At 37.0% G+C, this 13,899-nt stretch overlaps 1 protein-coding gene across 6 annotated transcripts in view; it reads right to left on the bottom strand.

Moving 5' to 3' along the window:
• The window catches only part of scube3 (signal peptide, CUB domain, EGF-like 3), a 94,452-nt gene that overhangs the window by 30,373 nt on the left and 50,180 nt on the right, over nucleotides 1–13,899 (bottom strand). For all 6 annotated transcript variants that reach the window (XM_043230321.1, XM_043230319.1, XM_043230320.1 and 3 more), the window contains exons 5-6: nucleotides 5,948–6,094; nucleotides 4,534–4,650 (exon numbers count right to left, since the gene is read on the bottom strand). In XM_043230321.1, coding sequence (XP_043086256.1) covers nucleotides 4,534–4,650; nucleotides 5,948–6,094 — 264 coding nt within the window. The remainder of the gene's footprint in view (nucleotides 1–4,533; nucleotides 4,651–5,947; nucleotides 6,095–13,899) is intronic.

A 13,899-nucleotide genomic window follows, 5' to 3' on the forward strand; every position in this document is an offset into this window, starting at 1 on the left:
AGCATCCCTCTCAGGCTTAGAATCTCCACAACCCTTTTGTTTGCTAAGTGTCTTACTTCTGCGGAAATGTTCGTGCAAATCCGCTGGCTTAATGCGGAGGGCTTGGGTATGTCGTTTGATTGTAGGATCGCATGGAGATGCCTGGACCCATGTGGAAAAACACTTAGCGGTTAGGTGTTAGCTGTTAGCGTTTTCACATTCTGTTTGGATATATTAAGAGCGAATTCCACTGGAAAGTGAGCATCACTTACTACTCGCTACGAAGAGAAAGGTTCAAGGCGTGACTGCTACAGATGACCGTTTCCACGAAACTGAGATGTTTCTTGAGCAGCAGCTCAGCATATTAGGATATTCAGCTTTGGGGAATGCTAACTCTTTGCTCTCTTCAGGTTTTTTTTTGTTGTTGTCGATACTTGTGGATGTGCGATAGTGTTTGTTTTATTGCCATCCCTTCCGTTCATTGTGCGGTTTCTAACCAAGCCCGTTTGGCAAAGCGAAACGCCGGTGACAGATTGAGAAGGATGAAAGCCGTATAAAGTGCAAAAGTAATCAAAGCGACCGAAATCCATCACCGCCGAAGAAAAGCAGTCAGTGAGGATGAAGAGAGTGGGAAAGAGAATAGATGAAGTAGCTAGAGGAACACAAAAGCCACCCAGTGAGATCAGAGTGATTGATTTTACTCTACCAATGTGCCATTGCGAGATTAAAGTCCGAGAGCTATTCGGCAGAGCAACGAATCAAAGGATGTTCGGTTAAAAAAATGAGCAGAGATCACTTAGAAGCTATTCTGGGCTAAATTGTTCATAAGGATCCTATTGTATTAATGAGGTCTGACTAACGAAAATACAGGCAATCTGATTCATTGATGCAAACGCTGAGCTATTTCTGCCGCCGGGGCGAATCCAACCAGAGATGCTGAAGTGTTGGTCAGAGTCCAGTCGCTGACCAAATCACTGCAAAGGCATCTGAAAATGTCTTTAACACATGCTACGTCTGGTCCTCTGAACCGTTTCGTTCTTAATATGCTGTAAACAGAGCGAGGGGGAAAACACAGTGAGATGGCAGGACTTAAAAAGAATTAAAAATGAAAGCTTGTGCTGAATGTTTCTTCAACTTGGACAGTTTTGGCCATGTGGACGTTTAGAAAATAAACTCTCTTAAAAACACTCTGACTAGTAGAAGTTGAAGTATCACCAACTAGGAAGATTTCTTGTTTTCTTCTAATTCTTAAGGTCATTGCTTGATGAGTACAAAGTTTTTTTTTTTGTCTTGTTTTTTTCATATTCGTCATCCTTTCCTAACAAAATTGTTTGCTACAGAAAACCCGATCAGATTTTTTTTTTTTTATGACAGATGAAAGTTTCAAAGGCAGTGTTTAAATGTGATCAACGTGTGCAAAGATTTTTGTTTCTATAATACATTTAAATAAAAATGATAATAGATCTAAAAATACATTAAAAAAATCTAATACATTTCTATATTTATTTATAATATATTATTAACACATTATATTATTAAAATAAAATATTTAATAATTGTAATAGTATTATTATTAATAGTATTATCATTTCAATTTATTATGTAATTTATATACATTTATATTATTATTATTATTAATCCATAAATAAACAGAAATGCTTTCAAATGTATTAATTAAACAGAATAGAAATGTAAATAATATTAAAATGTATTTGATACTTAATATTATTCAATGACAGAGTATTAACAATAAAGACATTTATAATTTTACAAAGATTTCTATTAGTGTTACACTAAAGACTGTAGTAATGACGCTGAAAATTCAGCTTTTAATCACAGAAATAAATTCTGTTATAAAATATATCAAAATATAAGAAATGTTTCTTTAAATTTTACTGTATTTTTGATCAAATAAATGCATCCTCAGTCTTTCGTACTACAAGTATCTATAAATATACATACGTTTTAAAATGCATCATATATTTCACTACTGCGTTTAAAAAGAAATAATAAAGGCACGAAGTAAAAAGTTTCCACGGAAGTTTAAATGTGACTTTCATAAGTGTGTTAACTCGACCTCCGGGACATAAAAGTGCCTGTCGTGGAAGAAACATCCATCCAGCCCGTCTCCTCACCTTCTCTTATCATGCGAACGGTTTCCATCTCCTCAGGGGATTGTGGGTAGGCCACATCAATTACTCCGTGACTCCAGCCCATCGCTCAACAGGGGCTCATTAATAAGTTCAGCTTGTTTTATTGTGGCTTTCTGGCCTATTAGAGCTGGTGAGAGAGCGACCCGGAGACCGCAGGCCAGCCTTGGGCAAGCGGCTGGATCTGGATTCCTGCGGGGGGAAGTGTGCGACCCTGACAGATTCACCGCAGCCCTCTGGCCTCTGCGGCCTGCGCTTTACTCAGCAGAGCGCTCGGCTTGGTCTTCGGGGGCCGTCAGACAAGCCAGACGTCTCATTTGCGGCGCTGCTGGCAGGTTTCGGGGGGAACGGAGGGGTAATAATAGGGCGTCTGAGTGAGACCTTGACATAAGAGCTGGATCCAGAGTGAAAGAGGCGCGCAAGAAACGCATCGGAAGCCAAACTAACCGCCGTTTGCTCCTGGACGCTGAGGCCGAATGCTGAAATGCTGATTTTAAAGCTCTGTCTTCGAGAGCGTGTGTGTGTTTGTTTCTGTTTGGATGTGGTCGGATGGGAAGCCGGTTGCTAACTTCAGGATTCATAACACCATCCTGAAGTCTGCGGGTCCGCTTGTTTTATGACTTTTCCAGCTATTACGCCTGACACTCCCAAGATCCACTTTCAGCACAAAAAAGCACAGATAAATAGTGTATTCTATATGAGCACCGCTTTCTGTCGCTCACTCGTGGTCATATTGGCATTTGAGTTCATATACGTTTTTTTTTATGAATTAATGAAATTACAAAAATGATGGGTGAACCTCACAACACATGTCTAGATCATAGTAAAAATGAGAGAGTAAAAAAAAAACATCTAAATAAAAATGCTCTATGATGATGATGAAATGATCTAATAATATTTTTTAAATCTTAAAATGTATTTGCCATTATTATTAGTAGTATTAGCATGCTAGTATTGTTATTATTATTATTATTAAGCTAAAGATAAACTTAAAAAACAACAATAATTTAATAATATAAAACTATAATTTGCAGATTATTATTTTATTATATAATAATATATAATAATCATTATATAATACATTTTGTTAATGTATCATAATAATAATGATAAAACTTATATACCAAAAATATTATTGCTACTATTATTATAATTATTTGGATTATTTTAATAATACATTAACCTCATTTATTGTATAAAAATTATTATTAATTATTATTAGTAAATAATTTAACTAATAATAAATTATTATTACTATTCAAAGAGTTGGAAAATGATTCTACTTTCTACAGAAAATATGCACAACAATAAATCATCATATTATCTCTCTCTCTCTCATTTTGATATTTAGTTACGATATATCTAATATAATAGCTTAGATATTCAAATTTAGCATTGCATGTAATTCAGGCCGGCTGTAAACAGATGCAAGTCTTCTGTGGATTGCTAGTCATTCGTAAATCAGCGCTCAGTAATTCAGAGGTCTGCCGTGATTGGCTGCAGAAATACCAAGCAGAGCTGTGATTGGCTAAAGAGGTGCACAGAACAGCTGTGATTGGCACACACACACACACACACACACACACACACACACACACTTCTTATTCAAGGCCATAAAGCTGCTGTGTTGTCATTTTTTGGATCTCAAATAAAATAATTCAACTGTAAAGAAACAATCTTAATTCCTTTGGTGATGCTAACGACTCATACATCACACACTGCAGCTTTAAACACCATTACGACAATCAGTGCTTTATAATAACGTGAAATGTGTTCAGTCAATCAAGCAAGAAAGGTTAAGCACAGGAAAGCACATAACTCTTCACGTTCAGTGATCTTACCTTTTAAGTTTGATATATGCTCAAATACATCAGGTTTATATCTCATGCGTAAGTGTCTTTTTGCGCTCAGCTTTCAGTTTATAGTTCCTCGAAGCTGTAAATCCTCATCCGTGACTAGACTAATGGAAACACTAACATATGCATGTAAATGACGCGAAACTAAAGGACAATGTGCTCACTGTAAAACACTGGAGATGCACAGAACACACTATGTTCTGAGCGTCGCGTGAAGCTCTGAGATTTGCTTCCACCGCATTAAAATCAAGCCAAACTGTGGACTTCACTGAACATTAACTTCAGCGTTTCCATCAGAAGTCTCTTAAAGCCAACGCTTTGGCTTTTAACTGTGTCCGGAGTTCACTAGGAAGTCAATGCTAAATCAAAATCAACCCTATTCACTAAACGAACCCCTAAGCAATTCATCCATCTGTGAAACGTCATAATCTTTGAAACCCAATTTCTTCTTGGTTGACGTTGCCGATCGTCTGACGGAAGCTGGTGTTGGGTGTAGTTGCAGCAGCTGGCCAGGTGGAGTGCTGTGGTGCTGTCGAGGGTTCACTCACCTACACAGGTCTTCCCATCGGAGTGAAGCGCAAACTTCATGTGACACGAACACCGGGGCCCGTGGTCCATCTCCTCACAGATGTGCTGACAGCCGCCGTTACCATAGTTACACGTCACTAAACCAGAACAACAGCAGCATTAGAGGTCAAGCATCCTTCTGTCCATCTATCCATCATTTTGTCTGTCCATCAATTCATCCACTGTTCTGGATATATCCATTATTGCATTGTTTGCCAATCCATTCATCTTTCTGTCAGTCCATCCATCATTTTGTCTATCCATCCATTCATCCATCATTCATCCATCCATCCATCCATCCATTAATTAATATATCCTTTATTCTTTCCATCCATTCACTTATGCATCATTTGCCAATCCAATTATCTTTCTGTCAGCCCATCCATTCATCCATACATCTATCCATCTATTCATCCCTCATTCTGTCCAATCATCCATCCATCCATACATCAATATATCTATTATTCTGGATATACCCATTATTGCATCATTTGCCCATCCATTCATCTTTCTGTCAGTCCATTCATCCATTCATCTATATGTACATTGGTCTGCCAATTAATTTGTGCATCCATCAATCCATCCTTCCATCGCTTTGTCCATTCATCCAACATTCTGTTCATTCATTCATCTATTAATCTGTCCATCCATTTGTCCATCCATCCACCTATATATCCACTGTTCTGTCCATCCATTCAATTGTGCATCATTCTGCCCATCCATTCATCCATGCATTTATCCATCTGTCTATCCATCCATATATCCATTTCTCTGTCCATCCATCCACCTACTGGTCTGTCCAATTTTTTATCAATCCATCCATTCATTTATGCATCCATCATCCATCCTTCTATCGCTTTGTCCATTCATCCAACATCCTGTCCATTCATTCATCCATTATTCTGTCTGTCCATCCATCCATCCATCCATTCATTCATTTATCCATCTTTCATTCATCTATCTGTCTTTATATACCTTATTCTGTCTATTCATTCCTAAATCCATCTATCCATTCATGTATTGTTCTGCCCATCCGTTCATCATTTTGTCCATCCATCCATCCATCTATATATCCATTGTTCTGTCCATCCATTCCTCCACCCACCCACCCATCCATCCATCCATCGCTTTATCTATTCATCCAACATTCTGTCCATCCATCCATTCATCCATTATTCTCTCCATCCATTCATCCATCCATTCATTTATGCATTATTCTGCCCATCCATTCATCATTTTATCCATCCATCCATCCATCCATCCATCCATCCATCCATCCATCTAATCTATATATTCATTGTTCTGTGCATCGTTCTACCCATTCATCCATCTATGTATGCATCTATTCATCTATCTAACCACGTTCTGTCCATCCATTTACATGCAGTGACTCACGTTTACAGTCTCTGTTGTTCTTGGTGAGCTGAAATCCAGGTCTGCACTCACAGGCGATGCCTCCTTTGGGTGTCTCTCTGCAAATGTGGGCACAGCCGTGATTTTTATCCATGCAGGTGGGCACGTCTTTAGTTCCATTAAAACGCACTGCAGGACATAAAGAAAGTGGAAAATATGCACACTTGCTGAATAAAAGCATGAAATATTACTGACCTCAAACTTCTGAAATAGCACATGCATATAAAAAATGAAACGCATAACGATTGGCTCAAAATTGGTCTCAGAAAAAAAAAACCCTTGGACATGTTATACTTTTGTCACTTCTGGTTAGGAAACATTTAAGCTACTCTCAGGAACAGCAGCTTTGGGATTTCCTTCAGTTCAGCCACAAATCTGAGCCCAAGCACACACATGCAGTCCAGTGAATGCACAGTATAATAAATTATACACGGTACTTTGGTTTGCAGGCTACACAAGACTCACGGCTCAGTTTAAAAGCGTACTCAGTACCAGTCGTTCAGAACCAGAGAACCAGCCCAAACCCGGGTGAGCGTTGCTTTTCTTTGCCTGACCCCAGATCAGAATCATGTTCAGCAGTGTTTGAACAGTAAGAGGAGAATGAAAGCACCCCACTGACTTCAGACCCCAGGACGCATCTGTGTCAACAGACCCACGGCACCATGGGAAAACAGCAGAGAGAGCCACGGGGAGCTGAAGGGAGCGTCTGTGTTCAAGGTTATATGAGAGAACCGCTCATATCACGTTTATCTGACAGAGGTCACGTATGCATGCAGGCAAACTTCGAGAAAGAAACTTTACAGGAAAAACACGTGGAGATAAAAAGCATTCGTTCTTGAAAGCAATGAAAAATTAAATGGAGGGATAACATTCTAAATGTCACCTTTCTACTACTGTTTGAAGAATGTAAAACGAAATGCATTACGCAATGACGTTACAAACCTTAATATACCTTAATAACCTCATCATCAATTTGGTTTTTAAATAAAACTAAACCTATAAGAAGTCATTTTTATTACTTGTAATAAGTTGAATTTATTATTATTATTTTTTATTGTCTTCCGGGAACTATAATATAAAACAAAAGGCAGCTGTGTAAATTAAATTAAATTAAATTAAATTAAATTAAATTAAATTAAATTAAATTAAATTAAATTAAATTAAGGGACAAATTGAATAAAATTTAAAATTTGAATGTAATAAAAAACTTAAAAAAATTTTTTATACAAATTTCATTTCATCAAAGTCAAACTGAAAGCATTGCATTGTGGGATACAATACCGAACATTTTACCAGCGTATTAACTAATAATAAATAACTAATCTGCAAACAGAAAAAGTCGCATGCTGTTCTCAACATCTTAAACTTTTGCAAACAGCCGATCTCTGCACAGGTTCGGTCAGTCAAAACGCTGCTAATAACACGTAGCAGTTTAGACCTCAAATAATAACACACACACACACACACACACACACACACACACAGACCCTGAGGGCAGTATTTTAACAGAGGCTTTACAGGAAACCTTTCTCCTCCACAGATGAAAACCGCTGACAAATGTGGACAGAGGGGCGACAGGACCGAGCGCTTTGGTTTCAATTAGTAATTCACAACCTTTCACATCTGCCCGCATCACTTTGATTAATTAGAACCTTTTGTTTTCCATCTCTCCTGCCAGAAAACAAAATCTGACCATTTTTTATTCTCACGCTCTTGGGAACCGATGTGTGCGAGGAACTTTCCAATTTCTCTAATTCACTCTCTGGGTCTAAATCCCTTCGCCGCAGCCGTGAACGATGAAGTTTCAGCGAGCGTTTGAACGCCGAGACAAACTCTGAGCGTTAAGAATAAACGGCGTGATTTGCACGATTCCCTGAAAAACTAACTGATGAGGAAACTTCGGCCATCGGTCAACCAAAGACTCCATGAATCCAGATACTTCGATACACCGTGAATTGGTCGAGTTTAAATCATTTCAGCTTTAACCGCACTGCTACTGACTTTTTAAAGCGCAAGTAATTATGGGATTATTCGAATGGCATTCATTTTTTTATGTTTGTTTGCATGACAATGTCTAACTTTGCACATACACGGGACAACTTTTTGAGTAATGTTGCTGTCAACCGGATGAGACGCGGGGTCTGTGATTTAAAGTATTCAGATAGAAATTTGTTACCTATTTTTAGTGGAAAACTGCCCAAGCAGCATCCCTCAAAAAGTTTCCCTAAGGCTTTTCTCATTAATAGAACTTAAGGTTATGCACAAATTATTCAAAATGATAGTGTACTACAAATATATATATATATATATATATATATATATATATATATATTTAATTATCATATATTATTTATATATATATATGGAAATATATATATATTATATATGATATATATATATATATATATATATATATATATATATATAATTATATATAAACATATATATATATATATATATACTATATATAAGCGGAACAGTTTTACCCTTTTTTTGGTAATTTTTGATATATATATATATATATATTTATATATAATTTATATTATAAATATATATAAAATAAAATTTTGATTATATAATCAGAACTGTGAGATATAAATGCAAAATGTGAAAAAGTCAGAAAAGCAAAATATTATTAAATAATATTAATGCACATTTAATAATATAAATCACATTTACTTTTTTATTTATTTATTTTCTATTTATTTCATGCCTGGATGCAACTGTTTTTGTTATTTTTATTGAGCGAAAATCGATAATAATGACATTAGTTGTTTAAAATATACTTGGAAATACGGTCCAACAAAAAAACGAAATTTTAATTATATTTCACACTTTTACTGTTGCCGCTTTTTAAATCAAACATTTGCAGCCTCGCTGAGCGGAGGAGACTTAACCGCGCTACGTATTTTCACAGTTTAAATCTCATAAATCCACTTTTCCTGTAAAAGTAGCGTATGACACTTCTGTTGAGAAGTCAGTTTAAAGGCCTTCACGGGAGCCGAACTGAGAACGGAGCTTCAGGGAAAGCTGCAGCGAAGGCCGCTCGATGCAGACCTCCAAAAATGAGATGTAAATCATGTTCGAGTTCGAAAACAGTCCAGAGAGAGCGAGTCATATCACTTACCGAGGGTCTGAGACCTCTACGGCTGCATCAGGAGAGCAGACCCATTCATCACGGCCGGGTCAGGTCCGGGCTACGAAACGGACCCAAAAGAGCAGTAAACTGCTCAAGTGCTGATACAATGAGCCTTTTTTTCCAGGCCGAGGTGTAGCCCACCCTCTGAGGCCCGGCCCGTAACTCCCTGCCGAATTCCTGCCGTTTTTATCATTACGAGCGTTATTCTAATCTCTCCAGAGACTCCCGGCTTAAGAAAAATGGAGCTGAATGATCGGAAATAGGAAGAAATTCACACGAGCGTTCGGAAAAACCATGGGAAAGCCATTTGAAGGGAATAAAAAAGTGGGCGATTGGGGTCTGCGCTATCACCCCCGGCCTGTTAAAACAAATACAAGCCTGTTAAACCCGTCTACGCAAGACACTTGACTGAGAGACGGCCGGGGACGGGAGTTCGGGGCCAAGCGAAGAGGAATTAGCAGGAACAGCATTTAATTCAATCTTCTCAGATCAAACGATCTCGACGCACTCGCGTCCAATTACAGAACATTAAAAAGTCGAAAGCGCCGCATCGTACGTCACAACCGAATTACCGTGATTATGAGACTCAACGTCTCGAAGAACAAAGATAATTGAATCACACATCAAACGTTAACGGCTGAAAAGGCATTAGAAGAGAGTCAAGGGCGCTGGATTATTGCATTGTCGACTCTGTACTGAATCGTTCGATTGATTTGACTGATTCGGAATCATTTCTACGTCACTATGAAGCCCTTAAGCGCTTCGTTTACATTTTCTTGATTAAAGCGGGAGGGAAGACTGCAGATCGGATTTGAACACTACGCCTGAAAAAGACCTGGAAAAAATAGCTCAAGGTTCAATTACTTAAAATGATTCAAATGACTCAATGACTCAATGGAATTTTCAAGCCCGGAAAGAATCTGCAATATTTTTGTTCGTATTTTTTTGTTGTTGCATGAAACTGATTGACTGAATGTTTTGTTTTGTTTTTTTAAAGACTGATTTAGTCATTTGTAGATTGTTTCAAGTAATTTGTAGAATTTAGCAGATTTATTTATTTTCGCTGAGCTCTCTCCCGCTTATTCTTGCTTGAAAGGAAAAAATGTCAATTTGCCGACCATAGGGGTCATCCGTGATGCAGTTGGGTTCGTTTCTTAGTCAGATTTGGAGAAATGTTGCATAGCATCACTTGCTCTCAAGTGGATCCATTGGAGTGAATGGGTGCCGTCAGAAAAAGAGTCCGAACAGCAGGTAAAAACACAATGATACGCGCCGCTCCGGTCCGTCAGTTAATGTCTTGCGAAGCTAAAAGCTGTGTGTTTGTAAGAAACAATTCCATCAATTCCAAGACATTTTGGGCCTTGTCTAAACACAAAGTCTAAAGAGCATCGTCCAGATGCACTTTTGCTATTTTAACAACAGGAAAACAGTTCATGCACCTAGTTAAAATGGGTTGTTCCTATTCTCTTAATAAGTAATGAGTGTTTTTCAATACGCGCTGTGGAAAAACTACTGCGGCATTGACTTTAGACCAGGTTTGAGCTGGTCCATGGCGCAGTTTCTTTTCGGTTCATCAAAATGCCGACAATGCACTTGAACGCACCTCTTTCTTAGAGCAGCACGCCCAATGCATTTGCTGGTTGAATGAGGTGGAGACTGCGTCGGACTGAAACTAGCAAACCGGGTGTATGATAGGGCTTCAAACTGCTGCTTCCAGCTATCTTCCATCCATAATATTTAATTAATAATAAAAATACAAAACAATCGAAAATGGCTCCAAACTAATATTTCGGCGGATTTTGATGGGAGAGGACAATAAGGCATTGGCTCTTACTGGAGGAAGTGTTATTATGGATTATAAACTCGTATTTTAGCTTTAATCATTAGTTTGAATTTAAATGTTTCTTACAAACACACTTTGCAAGATATTAACTGATGGACTGGAGTGATTATTGCGATGTTTTTAGCAGTTTTTTGGGCTCTCAGTCTGACGGCACCCATTCACAGCAGAGCATCGGTTGCTGAGCAATTGAAAAACTGGATCTGCAGGGAAATCTAGCGAATGGATGTGTTATAAATGGCTCATACTGGTAGTTAAAAACAACTCTATTATCCAAAATACATCATAGTGTTTTTTTTATTCACTGATCTCAAAGCAGCTCAGTTTTACCCCGGCTTTTGCAAACTCTGAACATTCTCTGCAATGTTTCAGCAGGAGCCCTAAGGTGTATTCTGTTCATACAAAGCAAAGGCAAAAACACCACAGTAATATGAAAGCTATTTCTCCAGGAGTCTCAGATCGGCTAGCCAACAATAACAGCCGTCCGACGTGAAGGATGCGATCTGACGTCCTTGCATTTACAAGAGATCTTCGCGTTTTTAGCACCTCTCTGGAAGAACCGATTGGTCGCTGGCTGATGTGTAGACGCTCTCTTCTCACACAAACCCGCGGAGCGTTCGCTGTGCGTTGTGTAACCCAGAGTCGTTTCCAAACAAACATAAAAGGCCATATCGAAAGCACGCTCGACAGCGCAGAAAATGTTTCATGTTCTGATTGACCTATTATGCAGCTAGAACGCGAAGAAAAGAGCAAATAAATACAGCATATCTCCGCCGCCGCCTCTGTTCACTTCGCTGGTTAACACATGAAGTAAACACCGCTACCTGTGAACGATTAAAGCCCAACGCTTGCTCCTGGAGTGTATGAAATATCATTTGCGGTGCACGTACTGTAAAAGTCTGCTATATTAAGGTCAGGTCACTTCGATTTCCAAGAACAGAGCACAGCGGGGGACTTTTTAAAATATTAATGGAGTGTTTTTCATGGGCTGAACTAATAAACACGTTATATAAACTTCTATGTAAAATCTCATAATCAATATTAAAGTGCTCATTTAACAGTTTATACATATTCATTGTAGTGTTGAATGCATGTCAAGATCAACCTTTAAATTATTATCAAAATTATTGAAACATAAAACTTGTGAAATGTATTATAACAACAACAACAACAACAATAATAATAATAATCAGTTTGTCTGTGTGCTTTACATAGATTTTCATGATATTAAACTATTATATACAATTATTTGAAAATCTGGGGAAAAAATCACAATTTTTAAGTTCTTGGCAATGCATAGTACTAATAAAAAATACAGTTTTGATATATTTACAGTAGGAAATTAAAAAAAATATCTTTATGGAACATGATCTTTATTTAATATACTAATGATTTTTGGAATAAAAGAAGAATCAATAATTTTGACTCATACATTTTGTTTAGTCAACCAATATAATTTAGTTAAGTTTAGTTAACTTAGTTTAGTTTAGTTTAGTTAAGAATCAATAATTTTGACTCACATTTTGTTTAGTCAACCAATATAATTTAGTTAAGTTTAGTTAACTTAGTTTGGTTTAGTTTAGTTAAGAATCAGTCATTTTGACTCACATTTTGTTTAGTCAACCAATATATTTTAGTTAAGTTTAGTTAACTTAGTTTGGTTTAGTTTAGTTAAGAATCAGTCATTTTGACTCATACATTTTGTTTAGTCAACCAATATAATTTAGTTAAGTTTAGTTAACTTAGTTTAGTTTAGTTTAGTTTAGTTTAGTTAAGAATCAATAATTTTGACTCACATTTTGTTTAGTCAACCAATATAATTTAGTTAAGTTTAGTTAACTTAGTTTAGTTTAGTTTAGTTTAGTTAAGAATCAATAATTTTGACTCACATTTTGTTTAGTCAACCAATATAATTTAGTTAAGTTTAGTTAACTTAGTTTGGTTTAGTTTAGTTAAGAATCAATAATTTTGACTCACATTTTGTTTAGTCAACCAATATAATTTAGTTAAGTTTAGTTAACTTAGTTTGGTTTAGTTTAGTTTAGTTAAGAATCAATAATTTTGACTCACATTTTGTTTAGTCAACCAATATATTTTAGTTAAGTTTAGTTAACTTAGTTTGGTTTAGTTTAGTTAAGAATCAGTCATTTTGACTCATACATTTTGTTTAGTCAACCAATATATTTTAGTTAAATGAACATTAAGTAACTAAAAATTTTAAGTTGACTCAACAAAAAGGTTTTAGGCAGCAGGGTAACAAATTATTTCATCTTTTTTTACAGTATACAAATATAAACCACAGAGACTTAAGATTGCACTGTAAAAGAAAAAGACTGTGGTCCAGGGTCACATATAGAACTAAAAACCTCTTGTGGTTGACAACCGGCAAAAACACTTCATTTCACTGCGCATTTGTCAAAAAAGAAAAGACCTTCTGTTAACGCAGAACACGTGTTTCATGCTAAATGACAAATCGGCGAACTTCTTTCCCAAAAACAAGCCTGAAAACCCTGTTCTCTGCTGACGAGAGTCGCTGTAATCTGGCGGAAAAGGTCAGAATCTGCTCACAAACCGCAGGCTTTTAATTAAACAATTAAACGATTCTAACGAAACATTAAAAAGTTAACAAGTTGATATAAACGCCAGCGAGTGGAAACAAAGCGGAGGGTTGCTGTCCACAGAAACCAAACACAGAAACAACAGCGAGATGAGCGTAATCTATCCAGACAGCGCAAAACCACCTACACACCCCAAATTATATCCGTTCGACAAATACACCAGCAGATCTGATTCTACAAGGCCAGGAGGACAGACCGGGAGAAAACAGAGATTTCATTTGCATTTCGGTTTGATTAGGCTCCATTATAGAATTGCATTTAATCAAAGGCATCTCAGCTTTGGCAGAGCTGCATCTGCTCTTCTTTCCAGCCCAAAGCAATGCTTTCTCAGTCTGAT

This window comes from Puntigrus tetrazona, unplaced genomic scaffold, assembly GCF_018831695.1.
Source record: "Puntigrus tetrazona isolate hp1 unplaced genomic scaffold, ASM1883169v1 S000000148, whole genome shotgun sequence".
Lineage (NCBI taxonomy): Eukaryota > Metazoa > Chordata > Actinopteri > Cypriniformes > Cyprinidae > Puntigrus > Puntigrus tetrazona.